At 37.0% G+C, this 18,496-nt stretch overlaps 1 protein-coding gene across 1 annotated transcript in view; it reads right to left on the bottom strand.

The window, feature by feature from the left end:
• Positions 1 to 247: 247 nt before the first annotated feature.
• TAPT1 (transmembrane anterior posterior transformation 1) overlaps positions 248 to 18,496 on the bottom strand; it is a 39,639-nt gene continuing 21,390 nt past the window's right edge. Inside the window, exons 8-14 of the mRNA XM_009869336.1 lie at positions 13,202 to 13,282; positions 12,232 to 12,341; positions 10,632 to 10,691; positions 9,157 to 9,225; positions 7,624 to 7,700; positions 3,369 to 3,529; positions 248 to 1,074 (exon numbers count right to left, since the gene is read on the bottom strand). Coding sequence (XP_009867638.1) covers positions 845 to 1,074; positions 3,369 to 3,529; positions 7,624 to 7,700; positions 9,157 to 9,225; positions 10,632 to 10,691; positions 12,232 to 12,341; positions 13,202 to 13,282 — 788 coding nt within the window. The 3' untranslated portion in view covers positions 248 to 844. The remainder of the gene's footprint in view (positions 1,075 to 3,368; positions 3,530 to 7,623; positions 7,701 to 9,156; positions 9,226 to 10,631; positions 10,692 to 12,231; positions 12,342 to 13,201; positions 13,283 to 18,496) is intronic.

The raw sequence follows: 18,496 nt of genomic DNA, 5'->3' as shown, positions 1-18,496 counted from the left end.
ACGCAACGCTTCCTGCAATTAACAGTGCTTTTCCTCAATATACAGAAGTGCCCCTTATTTTTTTCCTACAGCAACAAAAAATTCCTCAGCTTGTAAAAACAGTTTTATAATTAATTTGCCTTGCTGGACACACAACACAAGAAATGAATATGCTTCATATTTGCTGAGTTAAGCAGAACCTTCATTACTGTGATCTTTCCTTGGTGTTCAGTGTTTACATAAAATAGTATGCAGTAAGTCTTTCATTTAAAGGCAAAATTTTATTCTGATTACAAGTTTTTCAAGATACATCTTGAAAAGATTTTTATTGACATGAATAGCTATCTTGACTTACTGGTTTATGTACCAATGCTTTATGCGTCTGTTGATATAAGCACAAGGTTTGAATTCCACTTGCAGATGTTTAATCAAAGAAGGTAACTGTAAAGGCAAGCTGCTGGTCAAGCTGTGTCATACATTTCCAGGAATACCCTTACACTGGAGGAACCTTCATGAAAAGTAGTTATGTTCTGGAAGCATGGTTTCATAACGCAGAACAGGATTATGCTTTTTTTCCCAGTCTATTCTCCAGAAAAGTGATACTGCAGCTCTGCCACCAGGCTAGAGACTCATGATCCACCACATTTTCCAAGAGGCAAGTTAAAGATCACTTACTTGACCTGACCAGATACCAAGTCAAGTTACTTGTAGAAAGAAATTAATATTTTTTGCCATTAATAATTTAAGTTTTTAAATAAATATTTATGTGCCTTTTTTGGCAACAGTCCATTCTGGTAGCATCTGCTGTCCCAACAGCTCAGTATCCTCAGCACATTGATTAAAAAAAAAATAAAAATAAAGTATCTTAGTCGATTCTGTTTCCACAAATAGTAAACCTGTCTATCTCCAACAAGTCTTTCTTTGAAGACCTGTGTTTCAATTCTGAACTGTCTTGGCTTATATCTTTTTCTTCTCCATCAGGAGTTGTCAGAAATTGATCAGAATTGCTTGTTACAAGTAAAGAGGGCGCATTCTCCTTCTGATGCATGGGTTGATTGGTAACTGATGTAGATCCATTTTCATCTGTGGAAATTCCTGTTGGAACAGAAGACAATTACAAAGGTAGTCATGAATTTAACAGAGACATAATATCTATCTATCTATCTATCTCTATAACATTCAGATCCATCCAAAGCTGTCCTGAAAAAGTGAGCTACACAAAATCAGCAGGAGTAAAAGAAGAATGCTTATGGGAACCACTACAAAGACTTCTTAGTTTTATACCAGAAGAGATTTTCTTTTCTAATTTGGTAGAAGGATAGAAAATTAACTCTACAGAAGTTCAGAAAAGGAGCAAGAGCATAAGCAGCAGATGTTAGGACATACAATGCATTCTTCTGGTTTACATACTCATTTCTGTCGGCTTAAGCAAAAATACTTTTGACAGTCATTGTGTGAATCACACAAATATTTTCTACTGAAATCACGAAAAGTAATCTCTGTAGCAGGAGCTAGATGTGCCTAATCCTCTACATATATACAATTCCCAAGCACACATTATTTGCCAGAATGGCAGCACTATCCAAATTACTACAAAAATTTCTTTCTGTTTAGCACCTCTTCATGCTGTACCATCTACTACTTTAAGGTACATGGATTACTCTCTGTCCAAAGGTACTAAACTTGCACTGAGAAAGGAGACACATAATGTTTATTGTAGAAGTATTTTCTAACCGAGTAGCTTCCAGAGAAAGCTGGTCAGCCCATAAACGATTACCAGTAATTAGAACTTCCATCCTTCAAGAGCAAGTATAAAATTTTACCCTTCAAAATTTTAAACTGTATGTGGACAAAGCGGAAACTCTTAGGGAAAATACATTGACTTGCGTTATAAGCTGATAGAAAGTAGACTAGATTAATTTCCTCATCCTCATTCTAGTCAGAGATGGGCTGAGAGTCTGTACTGAAAAAAAACCTGCTAAGTGGGGCACGGGGATTAACCAATATTGCAGAGCCCAGCAGTAATAAGGCAGACACAGAAGCTGGGGAAGGTAAAATCATTCTTTCACATAACTGAGGTTTCTAGTAAATAAAGAGATGTTAAAAGGTATAAAAAAACCCATGAAAAACTGTTTTTTCATTACCAGTAGAAGTTAGGAATAGTCTAAATAAAACCAGCAAAAGCTTTTTGATTGCTACTTTTCAATCAAACTCTTTTCATTTGAGGAAATAAGCTGCTGACTGACTTGGTAAAATTGCTGCTGCTTCAGCTAAAAGTAGTCTTCAGGATTTATTTACTGTGAGGAAGTTCAAGGGTCAATCTAAGTATGACTTAAGTCTTGTATACACATGTAGCATTAGAATGTTTTAATTAAAATTTTATCATTATGATAATCATCTAATGAAATGCAAAGGGCATTCAGACCAATTCATATTACATTCTTTCATCATGAAACTAATGCAACTCTATAAATCTAAGCTATTTAAAAATAAACATTTGCACTAAGTTTCAGCCTGATGTGATTTGACACAGGGGAGATATACGTCTGAAATACTGACAAATTCACTCTTAGTATTGCTGGCGAGACACTGTGCCAACTAATAAGCACCTTACATTTCAAGCTGTTCCAATCTTTGGCAAGCAATGGAGTGAACACAATAAAAGCCTCACTGTTAAGTTCTTTAGGGCTCTCACTGAACTCTTCACAGAGGAAGATACACAATCCAACTCTGTGGTCTGGAACAATGAAGGTTACTGTTTCCTTCTATGTCATGTCACAGGAACACAATAATGGCCCGTTCCAATTATATATTAATTGCTAATGCTGTGGACCGGTAAGAGAAGATCAAGCTGCCCAGACCTGGAGTGAGTAGAAATCAGTTGAAATTCCTATTTGGATTTCATAAAGCTTCTCATTAATGTTTTCATCACAACTACAAGCAATTATATCTACTGTGTGCCATGTTTTACATTAATTTCCATACGGTATGCACAGATTGCTGATGCGTAAATATTTATTAGTGTAGTGACATCACAGAGGGGGTTGGAATGAGATGATCTTTTAAGGTCTCTTTCAACCCAAACCATTCGATGGTTATGATTTTCAAATGAAAGTTATGGTTCTGATGTTTCTATCACCTCCACACTTCAGGGTAAGATCTTATCAGAGAGATGAGTATTTATAACCAAAAGAGGATGCAGTGGAACTAAAAGCAATAAATTCCATTACATTCACAGACTTGCGCTCACAGCTGTGACACGGCAAAATTAAGGTCCAGCAACAGGGTTACTGTGCAGCAAACAACATCATACATCTAGTTCAATATTAAATTTAGTTTGAAAGCAATTTTCATTACAGTTGAAAACAGAACAAGGCAGTTAGCCTCACCTTGTGTAGATTTAAACATGCTTTGCTGTTTGCCAGCTGGCTTCCCTGGGGTGGCAGTCGGGACAGGATTGAATAATTTCTCCTCCATTTTTGCTTCCTTTACATATTGACATGATTTCCCCAGCAACACAATACTGTTAAGGACTTTTAGAGATATTAACCTGAAAAAATAAAAGGATTTGTTTACATATTTGCATTAGCATATTAAAATAATTGCATATTATTCATACTGCAATTATTTATATTAAAATAATTGCATATGGTTACTGCTGTCTTGGAAAGATTAGCTAACAAATTAAATGACTCCAACAGCAAGATCAAAAGGTAATTTCCTTCTCCTAGCAATTTGTTTCAGATTTGATGCTTTTTTTTTTCAGAAGGCATCTAGAGAAAAACATCAAGTGTTATCATAGTTCAAAAAAACAACTACAAGAGCAGTTAAGCAGCCTTGTAATACATCAAATATTTAAAACTTGAACTAAAAAGGACCGTCAACAGTGCAAGTCCAAATTAAATACACTGTTAAAACTGTACCACCAAATGTGCCCAGCCACAGATCAGCAGTGGATTTCGAACCACAAGAAAGCAAGTACCTAGCTTTCACAAATTACAGACTAATCACAAAAAGTCCTTTTTTGCATCACAAAAACCAGTCCATAAAACTCAACAAATCCAAAGAGGCAGCACTGCATTACCATCCAGCTGATGTCCAGCTGATGGCAGATGCTTTTTCTATTATCATTCATTTGCAGCACAAACTTCAGCAAATCACAGAAGTCCCTTTTATACCTGCCTTCTCATTTGAAGAACAAGAAGGTCTCATCTGCCACCAAGTGCTTTTAGGTTTACTACTCAAAATGAGCTTTGTAAAGCCTAAGTTCCATTACTAGTACTACACAACACGCAGATCAATGTCCACTGCAGAAGTGAAGCAGATCAAGGCTCACTTAGAACAACATGGAAATACTGATCTATTCTCTGTAAAATGAATATAAATATTTTCTATGAAAATCTAAAATTGTTTAGATTGGAAAATACCTTTAAGATCATCGAGTCCAACCAATAACCCAGCAATGCCAAACCTATCACAAGACCACATCACTAAGCACCACATCTACACGTCTTTTAAACACCTCCGGGGACGGTGACTCAATCACCTCCCTGGGTGGCCTGTTCCAATGCTTAACAACCCTTTTGGCAAAGAATTTTTTCCCAATACCCAATCTAAACCTTCCCTGGCACAACTTGAGGCCTTTTCCTCTTGTCCTATCACTTGTTACTTGGGAGAAGAGACTGACCCCCACCTCGCTACAACCTTCTTTCAGGTCGTTGTAGAGAGCAGTAAGGTCTGAGCCTCCTTTTTTCCAGGCTAAACAACATCAGTTCCTCCAGGCACTCCTCCACCCAGCAAAGAGTATGCCTGGCCAAGCCCTGAGAAGTCAGTTTCTCCAGGAGAATGCTGTGGGAAAAGGTGTCAAAGGCTTTACTAAAGTCCAGGCAGACAACATCCACAACTTTTCTCTCATCCACTAAGCGGATCACCTTGTGATAAGAAGATCAGGTTGGTCAAGCAGGACCTGCCTTTCATAAACCCATGCTGACTGGGCCCCATCATCTGGTTGTCTCATGATGGCACTCAGGATGATCTGCTCCATAACCTTCCCCGGCACCAAGGCCAGACTGACAGGCCTATAGTTTCCCGGATCCTTCTTCTGCCCCCTCTTGTAGATGTGTGTCACGTTTGCTAACCTCCAGCTCACTGGGACCTCCCCAGTTAGTCAGGACTGCTGGTAGATAATGACTGCTGACGGAGAGTGGTTTGGTAAGCACTTCTGCCAGTTCCTTCAGTACCTTTGGGTGGATCCCATCCAGCCCCATACACCTACACCTCTGCGTGTGTCTAAGTGGAGCAGCAGGTCACTAACCACTTCCCTCTGGATATGAGGGCTTCATTCTGTACCTTGTCTCTGTGTTCCAGCTCAGGGGGCTGGGTACCTAGAGAACAACTAGTCTTACAGTTAAAGACTGAGGCAAAGGAGGCATTAAAGTCCCTCGTCACTGTTTCCCCCTTGCATCCAGGAACAGATGGCGATTCTCCTTAGCCCTCCTTTTGTTGCTAATGTATCCATAGAAACATCTTTATTGTCTTTTACAGCGTTAGCCAAATTAAGTCCTAGTTGGGCTTTGGCTCTTCTGATTTTCTCCCTGCATAACCTTACAAAATCCTTGTATTCCTCCTGAGTTGCCTGCCCCTTCTTCCAAGGGTCGTAAACTCTCCTGTTTTTCCCAAGTTCCAGCCAAAGTTCTCTGTTCAGCCAGGCCGGTCTATCTCACCGCTGGTTCATCTTTTGGCACATGAGGATGGCCTGCTCCTGTGCCTTTAAGATTTCCTACTTGAAGAACACCCAGTCTTCCAGAAGTTCAAGGTAGCAGTAACCTATTACTTTGTTAAACCCTGTGTAACAAGCATGAACCAAGGGCAGACTCTAAACTCATTCTCCACTCTCTAAACATCTGTTTATTACGTACATCACTAAAAGGACGACTTGAAGAGAACACACAGAGATCCATGCAGCGCCTCTAACTGCTTCATCATAAAGTGACCCAAATACACCTAAGCAGCAGCTTCACTATCTCTTACCACATTAAAATAATCAGAATTTGTCAAACAGGAAACCAAAGTACACTGCACTTTTAAAGGATTTTTATGCAATACATTTACTTGTAGAAGAAACTTAGAAAAAAGGAAGAATGGAGCAGAGTAGGTCACTTTCAATACTCAGAAGAAATGGACATTTTAGTATCCAAGCAACCACACAGAAGATACTTTTTATACAAGTTGAAAACTGTGATTCTCTACAATTTTATTAGATTATCAGGATAGATTTTGTTTCTGACAGTTGAGAAGCTCTCCTCCCTCTTTAATAAGTTTTAGAGGTGTTTTTCCTACACTTTTTATGTAACATGCTTTTGTTCTCAGAGAACGGTGTTTACAGCGTGATTTGACTGATTTAATGAGATCAGAAGTTGAAAAGGCCATAAATCAACACTTTATTGTATCAGTTCCAGTTTCTCATGTAAAATTATGCAAGAGTTTCTAGCTATTCTCGTTTATTCTTTTCTGATAGTCCATCCCAGTCTCACATTTCTAACAATAATATAAGTTTTCAGTTGTTTAAAATCCTAGAAAAAGACAACTCAGGTTTCATATGATGGGCAAGACTCTTTAACAGTATAACTCACAGTATTACCATTTTTAAATGTCAATACAAAGTCCTCTATCTTATACTCTCAATTCTTTGCCCAGTTAGCTGTTTCAGATTTTGCCACATTTTTTTCTCACATATCTATGCTACACTGATCAGATAAAAAGCAGAAATTTATGTTTAGAACACAAATAGGGCATAGAACAGATATTCCCACAGCAGGGCAGCAGGTTCTCTCTGCTGCAGCAATGAGAATCTCTTAATTCATTATGAGCAATATTAGGAGGATTCCAATATCCATCAGTACTGTGAGACAACAAACACTGACACAGTTCAGTGTGCAGCTCTCCTAGAAACTGGTTGTCACCACATGGTCTACAGCAAGTGCCTCAAGATAGGCAAACTACACTGGATTTTAAGTATAATTAAATGCACCTCAGAAATACTGTCAGCTGGTGAAAAGTTAAGTGTAACACAAGTAAAAACTGACTTGGCAAAAAAGAATACTCGGAAATCATTGGAAAACAAATTGCCATAGATCAATATACTCCTTAGAGCTAAGATTACTTACGAACCTTCCTAGAAAGGTGAGCTTTGTATTTACTTTTTTTTCCATACAGCAGTTTAGTCATCACAAAGAAATCCTGCATTTAACTATCAGAGAGAAGAACTCGAGATCTGCTCAGTGCCCCTAAACTGCTTATTTTTACTGGCATATTGAATCTTTTGTTCTTTTCACAGAAAGTTTAATTCCTTAGTATTCAATTTCTCTTATGCAGCGGTATAGTGCTTGTCTGTCAAATTCTTTCATTTCTCCGTTAATTATTTTCATTACTGAAGTTACTCATTGAGGGCTATAACCCCCCAACGCAGCTGTAGTACTTAAGGACCAATCTGCACTCTCAATTACAGTTTATAAGTGTTTTACCTTTATGTGCTACCGAACATCAACTGTGTTTACAGTTATGCCTGGAAGGATCAGCAGAAGCTTTTTTCACATATCTGATCAAAAACCGGTGAATAGTTTTCAGTTGTGTGTATTTACTTACCCACAGTAGAACAGCACAACACAAACATAAGCTAAAACTCCTTGTACTTTTATTGAGCTTGTTACGACTCTGATGAGCTGTTTTAAGGATAAAAGTTAAACAATTAAAACACACAGCACACAAATATTAATAGAACATTTAAAAATATTTATGATTCAGTAAAAGCAAGACAAAAGTAGAAACCTTTACATTAATAGAGATTTATTCTAATGTTCCCCTTGCTAGTGTTGACTAAGATTTTGGTTTGAATAAGTATTATACTAGCATCTAGTTGGAAGTTTATCAAAACTACAGCCTGATGTTTCTCCTTCACCACTGACTTCTGAGTAAAATAACAAGCAAAAAAAACCTTCCCAAAAGTCAAGGGCTAGAAGCTGAGTTAATTATTTTTGAAAAAAAGGTCAAGACACTCTGATGCAGTAAAACACAATCTGTGTTTCGCACTATGCTAACATTTTGAATACAAGGCGATTTCACGAACTAGGCATACGAATCCCATGTTTCAGTTACAAATGGTCCTGAAATCTCAGTTTTACTTCAGTATTTCAGTTAGGGTTACAAGTCAGCGAAGCACTTCAGTCTGTTTTAAACCTATTAGTATCCAGTATATCATATCAGAACACAATTAACTTGAAAAAAGCATTTCAATCTGATTCTCACTGGACGCACTTAATTATAACAGAAATCATGATTATAATCATAGTTGTTTGTTTGTTTCTTTTTTTTTTATAGCCTGGATAAAAACTAAGCGTAGCTGGTCAATAGTATTTTTCCCCATCTCTCTGAGAAATCATTACATTTCAAAGTTAATTCATATTTATATTTTTTCCAGGAAAATGATGAATTAATATCTCTGTTAGTAAAGCAAGGGCAAATTCCTGCAATTATCTAACTACTGCTTGTCTGTACATGTGCATGGGGAAAGTCAGTGCAGTTTTGTAGAGAAAACATTCTGCTACAGCCTGTGGACACAATTCTAATTAAAAAGTGTTTCATTTTATAGCAGCACATCCATGTAAAAAAAGGTTACCTATTTCCAAATCATGTATTCTCCTACAGCTCAGAAGCTCAGTGCTCCATATAAAAGAAAACTCAAGTCATTAAGCATTCCATTACAGGGACAACTACAATGACTCCTATGAAAAACCTAAAAAACCTATTACGCTACTACGAACCTTCTGGCAACCAGCTGCTTTGACTATTCCAGATGAATGAACAGGATAATTGCCAAAAGAAATAAATGTTTAATAAGCACAGATGTAGTGCAATTTCACTGCTACCATTCAAATGCTTATAAATTCTATAAAATTAATACATATTTGATTTTTTATGAAAGGCTGATAAACAGTAACACATTTGTGATGTCATAATTAGTATGTGATACAGATTAGACTGAATGCTAACTCAACCTTACTACATCATTTCAGTTACTTAAGGTGATAATTTCACTCTCAAAACAGCCAGCTCTTTCAAAGGCATGTATTCTCAAAGAGATCTTACTGAGGCAAAACTGATAGGAAAGGTGCAACTTACTAAAACAGCCAGTGGAAGAGGAATGAAACCCATTCTTCTGGAAACCGAATCACTATAATCTGTGTATGCCTAGGAAAAAAAAAAAAGGGGAAAAATAATGAGCTATTTATGCAAAGGAATGAGCTTATTTTAGCTTGGCACACCCTCTAGGTAAGAGTCAATCTCAATGAACAAACACTATACTGGTATAAAGTGTACCTATTCACATTTTGAAATTCAAATGCAGACAGCTGTATTCTCAGACAAAGATGTAATACTGCCATGACCAGTGAGATTAGCTTCAGTGCTCTAAATTAAGAGCAGCTAGAATACAAATCTCTAAATCGAGAGCAATTAGGACACTGAATCCAAACGTGCTACGATATTTCATCTGTACATTATTACTAGCTTAGAGATCTTTTTGTACTAATTTGACTTTGATCCTGTAAAGAAAAACCTGTCACAGGGATAAAAGAACAGTTATCTATCAAACTAGTGATTTTAATGCATTCTACAAACTATTCTACAATTAGCCTCAGAATAATTGTGTTAAAAAACGTTTGAAAACATGTTTACATTTGAACTTTCAAAACACAACTACTTGCACGACAGCTTTCATGCAGTACTGAAGTACATGCCAAAGTTAGTGCCTATATGATGCTACCTCATTATTCACAGAGGATCCTTGGGAAAAGTAACAGACTCCTTGGAAAAGTAATGGAGTTTTTAGAATCAGTAAACTCTTTTTATTAACAAATCACTAAAAATCTGTTATTTGTAACCTAAGGTGTCTAACTTCATTATAAGGTATAACTACTGCATTCCTAGCAATAGCTATTAAACATGCCCAGGAAAACTATGCAAATTGTTATAATAAAGTTAATTCAATAGCTAAAGCACGCATCCAGAGCACCCACTAACAGTTAAGACCAGGAAAGTTATGCTGTAAACAGTCATCCAAAAACCAGTACTAACGAAAAACAGAAGCAGTCTATCTATTCTGTAAATGCCTGTGCCACAACAGCAACATGCATGACACAAACATCCCTATACATGCTGTACATGCTGTCTGTGAATTTACATAAATTCCTGATGAATACTGTATTTTGGATCCAACACAGTTAAAATAAGGTGAAAAGAATGGTAATTTAAAAATAACTCCGTAACATCTTGTTAACCTTACTTACTTGCCATATATCTCAAAAGAATAAGTTGTTACAACTATGCCCTGACTGCAAGTATTATTTGGAAGAGAATTCTCAACAATATATTCAATAAAGCCTGAACTGACCTGAATAACTTGATAAAAATAAGAATATAAATCACAAGGAAATACTTGTGTTATCTCTTATTAAAAAAATAAATCAGAATAGAATTTCATTGTCGTAGGAGAGCATCACAGTTCTGCATGTATTTATTTAAATATTTGTTTCAATATCCCCTCCATAATAAAAACATTAGTTAATACGAGAAAATGCCTTTATTTTCGGGCTTACGTTTTTCTGTCGGCTTCCAACAAGGTCAAATGCAAGACTGGCTCTGTATTCGCTGTAGACCTGGAAAAAATCCAGCACATTGGATTTGTCATTAATTTGTTATCACACTTTATAGAAGATATTAATAAAATATTTCTGTAAAAATAATCGAAACACTTATGCACAGGATGAAGGAGTTAAAGCCAACTTTTGAGGTCTAATTGCATGCTTCAACAGACAAGTCTCTATTTCTGAGATACAAATAACCTGCAGACACATAAAACAAACAGACAACAGTGTGCTATGTTTCAGGAATCAAATGAGACTTTATAAAGCATTTACCAAATTTGAGGATAATCAGAAACACAATGTAAGAGAAACCCTGTTTACTTTTTTCCTACTGTTAATTTGTTTTAAGCTACATGAAAGGAAGCACTGGGATCAAAACTAAATGACAGAGCTTACTCACGTACTAAGCAAGTGATCCCGTGAAAAAAGGAAATTGTATCAGAAGATGAACGAAGCCTTTCTCTTTAAAACAGTTTTGCATATTAACATAGAAAAGCATCTGTTTCAAGAATAAGTGGCAGGGCAACTTGCCGGCCAGAATTCAAAACTTCTGAAAAAGTCTGACCTAGCAACCATAAATCTTTAGAACTTCACAGAAAGACCCCCCTCAGTGTGTTAAATAAACATTGCAAATATCTCATTCACTACCCCCATCCTCCAGCTGTTTCAGCACACTGAAGCATGCTACATTTTTGGCTATCATGACTTCATTATTGCTCTTTTCCCCATTCTCTACATGAAAGTAGGGCATGCGTAAATGCCTCTGGCATAAGGGAGCTTATTAAGTACATCTATTAAACTTGTTTCTACACTGCACAGTGTAGTTACTTTAGAGATGTTGAAAAAGATAGCATTTCCAAGTTCTGATCTCATTTCCCGAAAAGTGGTTTTAATAGTAAAAAAACGCCAACTCACGTGTATTTGAAATCAACACAATGTGCAAGACAAACAGTCGATGTATCATGCTACAACATTTAAAAAGTAACCTCATCTACTACTTTAAAAGAAAGACTGCCTAATATATACAGCCTAAGAAATTTCAGGAGTGGGAAACTAACATAACCTACTTCATATCAGTGCTCCAGGGACGGTGGAAAAACATACCTCTGATTTCAGATTCCACCTTTAATGTACATGCAGGAACAGAGATTCAGCAGCCTGAATTTTAACCTATAATCCTTTCTGTTAGGAAAGGTACAAGCTGTCTAGCCCATAGAACAAGTAACCTTCGGTCAAGTAACCTGATAATTTAAGCATTCACAAAATGATCTGCCACTTATACAAATTGTAGTTATCATGCGAAATGTAACACAACACTTTCAATAATTTATGGATCTAGAACAACTAATTTAGAATCAGAGGTGTTTGTTCCACATTATAAAGATTCTCAGAAGAATGTTTTAACAGGAAATCACCAAGCTTTCCAAAGTGATATCCTATATATGAAAATAACAATTTTTACATTTTCTGTGCTGGAATCAATTTTAATACTAAAAAAAAACAGTATTAGCAAAATATAACTTAAAATCAGCATTCCAAACAGAATACCTACATCTGCTGTGATGTCATTGAATTTTGTTATAAAGGCATGTTTCACAATATCCACTGCAATTTCTGAAGCAACCACCATGCAAACATCTGGGAATAACACCCAAAGATGATCTGAAGATTGGGAAGAAACAAGTCAGGTCATTTAATTTGATGCCAGTATACAAAACAAAAATTATAGCACTTTTGCTTGACAGTGAAAAATCCTCAAGAATCTGCTGAAGAACCTGTAACTTTCCATCACCACTCATCATACAGAGTGCAAGTTCTCACTTATCCCGCTGCTCTTCTAGAAACCTATCAGTACCATACACTCACATCACAAATAGGATCAGGTTCTAATGCCCTTACTTTGTAAAGCTTTAGCTCTTTGCATATACTCTATAGTACATGTTTAGTATGAGTGAGGAATAGACAGAGCACCTGTTGTTTTAGACGCCTAAGGTAAAATTTACATTGACTGGTAACATGCAAGCAACATAGACCAACACAGATCAGGGTTCAAGATTATTAAAACAAAGCTTTAATAAAATAAAACCAAAATTTCAGTCCATGTTTATTCAATATGATATTAAAATCTTAAGTCCATTCAATCTTAAGTTACGAATGGATTTTTTCTTTACATAATCATCTACCAAACTTCCATCTCACTAGCCCCACAAAATAAAACTCTATAGGGGATTCTTCATCCTCAATGTACTCCAAGGAAAGAAACGTGATGGGAAGAAATCATTCAAGACATTACTTGAAACATAATTACATGCAATTGTAGCATAACAGCATGTACCATAGAGTCACTCTTCGAAGGCAGAAATAGAAAAATGACAATATAAGGTACCCAACAAATTAAGATTCCTCAATTAAACATCCTCGTTACCCTCATCTTTCAGATTGAGGAAAGAAGCAAGAGATATAGTTGTTGACAGCACAGGAATTTTTCATTTTGTATTTACTTTTTCTACTAGTTTACTCACCTGGATTCCATGAGAACTGTTCCATATTTCTTAGACATACAATCAGTAGCAGGACATAATTGGTAAACCTCTCCTTTATATCTAGTTAAAAAACATACGATGTCAACTTCAAAGAAACATTTATTTGCATACATAAATATCTACTAATTCTGAAGTTCTATCATTTATTAAGTCTTGGATTAGACAATCTTTTCCATAAATTATCTGATTGCATTTGAGGGGAGGGATTTCTGGGAATCTCTTTCTGGGACTGGCTGTCTGCAGGATGTTGTGGTGCGACAGGATGTCCCTCTGATGCTGCATCAACTCAGGGTTCCCAGCACCAGAAGGGACTTAAGTTGAGACTTGCCATCACCTTTTCTAATACATTAATAAAACAGTCATCTTTCTTGATAAAGTTGGTGCATTTATTGCGGGATTCGAAAAGAACCAGCACCTCCTGGTGCAAAACCGGAGACAATACACCTATCCGTCATTTCCAGTTATGAGCAATGCAAATTTCATTTTCTACAGATCACTGATACTCAAACTGCTATATACTGGGTCCAGTAGTAGGACCCTCCCGCAAAAAAATGTATTTCAAGAAACATATTACACATTATTTAGAAGGCTCCTATCAGTCTTTCACGTTGCCACCTTAAAAGGGAAGGGCAGGATACATGAGCTCAGTTACCAAACCCCTTAAAAACTGTAACATAAAAGCAGTCTGCCTTGTGATGGAGTCCTATCACTTGTCCTCCTGGGCATGGCAGGGTCTTTTTTCTACTCTGGTGTCCTGTCTCCAGAAACAACCCACACAGCTTCCTTCAGGAAGCATCACACATTAAAAAACCTCCCTGAAATTGTATTACTGAAAAATCGGATAAAACCTAAAGCATAATGTCACCACAGATTAGCAACTCCGAATAAGTCATTTTTAGAAGATGGAACAATTATGAAAATCTGTGAAGATACTGTTATTGGTTGTTAGACATGTTAACCGTGACAGTAATTTCTCTGTGGGCAAGTCCAAATGGTTCACTTCCTTAAGCACCCCGAATACTCTGTGGGTTTCTACCTACTGGTTTTAGGACACAAGAAACTAAAACATACAGAGCCCTTGTACACAAGGACTGAACTGGCCAAAAAAAATTTGACCTTGTTTCAGCAGCTTCCATCATCTTTAAGTGACCAACAACAGTGTCCATGCTATACTGTATTCTAGTATAACAACAACCTTCATTTTAAAAAAGAAGTTTCATAATACTGGCAAGCCCAAAGGAAGGAAGCAAAAATAAAAGAAATCCTCCAGGACTGAAAAAAAAAAACACACACAATTCAGGAAGAATGAGACTGCATGCTCACATGTAAAAAGGCACTTTTTAGGGTACATAAACTCATCACTCAGTATGTGCTGGAAAAGGGTCAGAGGAAGCAGAAATTTCCAAAACCAGAACAAGTGGCATATGTATGGTGGAAGAAACAAGTAAATCTTTCAGTAAAATAAATTTAAATACCAGAAAAAACAGGACATAGGTGAAGCCCTAACTTGAATGTCTTTTGTTTCCTGCTGGTAACACTCCAACAAGTCATGTATGCTTTCAAATTCACCAAATACTGTCCAAATTACCAGAATTCAGTATTTTCTGATAAATCTAGTTCTTAGATATCATTTGGCACTGTCACAAATGGATTAATATGCAATCCAGTGTTCCCTGATCTATGTTCTCTATCATTAGCAACTTGAAAATAATCACTGAGTTGTCAAACTTTTCCCCCAAATCTCAAAAAGGTTTCGACTTGTATTCCCCTGCATTGCACACTTCCACACTGCCATCACACATCACGGATCACCAGTAAGACAGCACACAGATCCCATCTTCAGTGCTTCAGATCCCAGGGAGGCCTGTACAGACAGAAATTCTCAAGTGGGAAGTAAGGACCTTAAATTCAGGCCAGACATTAAAGCCTGTCTCAGGCCAACCCTTCAGACATTTATTACGTGCTCAGTATATGTTAGCTCACCAGTTGACAGGATTAAATTGAGAAGGCACATCTCTGGCCTTAAATTTCCTTTTATACTATAATAATAAACGTTTTTTCTGACACGCTAATTTCTGAGACTGGATGACAGGCTGACACCTATTTTTCCCCTCTGCTTATTTTTCCTGTGATCAGTGGCCTCTCTTCTAATCTGTTATCTCTGCTGCCACAGCTGTTGAAAGCTGCTCAGAGCGAGAGAAGCAAGTGCGGCTGCTCCTCTTCATCCTCGTCCCTCTTATCAACTGATTGTCAGAGACACAAGCAAGGGAGAAAGGGCATTTTGCAGCAGTTTGAACAGTAAAATCTGAACGATTCAGAAATTTGTTTTGTTTCTCATCCTCATAGGCAAGGACAAAAAAGGTTTCAGGACATCCTAAAAAACCACTGGTCATCAGCCCTAAATTCCAATTAAAGTTTCAAAATACAAAATACGCACCAACTATGTTTCATCATTTATTATGAACTTACTTGATGCTGTATATGTCCATGTATTATTTTTTAAACAGGTGAAGGGAATTTTTCATATCATGTATTACCACTTTGATGATGATGTAAACTCCAGAACAAGTGAGGCTACATTCCTAGATTCACATTTATGAACATGACACTCTTAAAGAAGAATAAAAGGAAAGTAAACTAACATATCTGAATGTGGGGCAACAGTGACAAGCCATCAGTGTTAGTGTTTAGCTATAGAGAGCACCAGTACTGGTAAAAGGAAATGTCTCTATTCTGCTTTAGTATCACAAAGAGCAAAGTGGGAATAAACAGGAACCTCTGCTCATTCTCCACCATGACAGTCCTTATTAACAAACATTTCAACTCAGTTCTGGACACATCCCATAAAGTTTTGTTGATAAGCACATCACAAACCGCTTTTCAGTTAGAATACAGCATGGCTTTAATAACTCTTTCCATTATAACACATGGTTAAACATCAGCCAAAACAATAGACTGAGGACATTTTAAATGGTCTTCAGCTACATCCACAAGCACATGAGAAATATACTTTCTCACTGTTTATGCTCATAAATCTTGAAGAATTGACATCTACCACTAATTCAGACATACAGTGCAAAGGTCTGATAGCAATAGAGCCCCGAAGTTTAAGTGCCAACATGTCAGAGGGTACTGTCACTTTTAAAAAAATATGTAAAAGAAAAAAGACTATAAAAATGGATATGATTGGAAATGAGCATGTTCCTAGGCCAGCACTGCATCTAGTACAGACCAGTGTAATTAATTAGCCAACATCTCGAACAATTAATTACTGAACTCATACAGAAGGACCCAAACTCTGAAGAACACAGGCAATCTCCAGGGGTAACTAACAAGAAGGGCAGTGAGATTCCAAGAACAGAGATCCCGAAGCAGCACTTGTACTTGGCCGAGTAGAAAATAGTCTTTAGAACACCTAGGTATTTCCTTCCAGACTCCCTGATGCACATGCAGGAATCCTTAATCAGGAAGGAAAAAAACCATTTTGATCATGTTAATCTTACTGTTTATATGTTTAGATTAAAATCTGGTTATAAATCATAGCATAAGTAGTGAAACACAATCTTTTGGTTTACACCTTAGCAAATTCTAAGTAGCTCTAGTAACAATTACCTCTGAACAAGTGACTGGAGCGCGCAAGAAAGGATCAAAGACTGAACAAGGAATCATCAGCTAGTTTTTAGGCAGATGATTCACAGTTCTTTTAGTCCTGAAATTTTAATGAACTAGCTGTTAGAGCAGAATTTTAAACGGCCTTACAAAGATGAGAAGGAACACTGACTCCACAGACACTGAGTCCAGAACTGAAAATAGTACAGAAAAATAGTACAGTCACACATCAGCTTGCTATCCACAAGCCACTGCTGGGCACAAAGCCACGTGAAAATGATTCAACAATTTCCAGATCTAAACTGGTAATTTGGTGGCGCTTCATATGCTGGCATCTTACTACACGCTGTCTCCAATACCATAAAGCTAGCTCTGCAAAGTATTTCAATGCACACTGTAGGACATCTTAGAAAGTACAACCGAAAAAGTTGTTTTCACACTTCTATTCACAAGAGTACTTGCTTTTTGAATTCTACTTGTCGCAACTTCTCTTGATCACTATGTCTCCTCTTGAGGTCATGGATATCTTACTGTTCTGCAAGTTCGTATTTTTCATTTGTTTATTGTGTTAAATAACAAAGGAGTTATGCATGACAAGGTCCTCAGATGCCTCTGAGACTGATCTTATTTTCCCCCTCACCAAAATTAGTGTATTTAGCTCCTCTGTGCTAATCAGTACTTGTTCACTGACTTTACATAATGTGTTTGAGACAAGGGCAACGTTTTGCCCCTGAAAAGATGGTGCAAAGAGCTTCAATCCAGTCCGTCTAAACTCACTATTGCCGCCATTGCCCTCCAGCAGAGACTGCAGATCTGAGAAAACAGCTAGAAGCAGCTGAAAGATGGGAAATATAGGGGGGGAACCTATATTCAGTGCTTTAATTTTAGCAGTTTATTTCAGTCTAGGCAGGCAGTTTAAGCATATCATGTTCTAGGATGCACAGGGCACTCTCCAAAGGCTAACTGGGAGCTCCCCAGACCAGACTAGCCTCGGTTCCAGGGGTGGGTATAGCACTGGCACAGCACACCAGCACAAGACTTGCTACCACTTCAGCTGCAGGAAATAAAACATTTCAAGTACAACAAAGTTATCAGAATATGTGAATTGAAGCAATACTGATCCATCCTTACTGAAGCTATGATGCAGTAAATCTGTTCAAGTTCAAAAGAGGTGAAAATCTCTCCTAAAAACCTGTCTACATTATTTATCTGAAAGAAGAAAAACACTGCTATTTATAACCACACCGTTCCAGGAAAATTTATCTGTCTGAAGGGAATAAATGAGCTTGTTTGCACACTCTCTTTTGTATGTACTCATCTGCTTTCATCCCCATATGGGATAATGAATTGTATCACTTTTTCCACCAACTGACAAGAGAAGACCTGATATTGCTATTATGGGTCTTCAATAATAATATCTAGCAATAAAATATTGATATGCATTTCTTCTAGCATATTACGGCAGGTGCTTTTTACGGGGAAAATTACTAGACATTTCTAATAGCAGTCCTTCATTTATTTCAATATGTAAATTAAGAAAGAGGCCTCGCCTTGCAGCAGGAGAGCTAGGTGTGTACCTGTAACTATTTTCTGCCAGTATTTTAATCACTTTTAGATATTCTAACTGTAAAGTTAAATATATTTAATTTCAACAATCTAAGTATT

This window comes from Apaloderma vittatum, unplaced genomic scaffold, assembly GCF_000703405.1.
Source record: "Apaloderma vittatum isolate BGI_N311 unplaced genomic scaffold, ASM70340v1 scaffold30985, whole genome shotgun sequence".
In the NCBI taxonomy this organism is placed as follows: Eukaryota; Metazoa; Chordata; class Aves; order Trogoniformes; family Trogonidae; genus Apaloderma; species Apaloderma vittatum.
The sequence above is the reverse complement of the archived record's forward strand: the minus strand, read 5'-3'. Positions and strand labels throughout refer to the sequence as shown.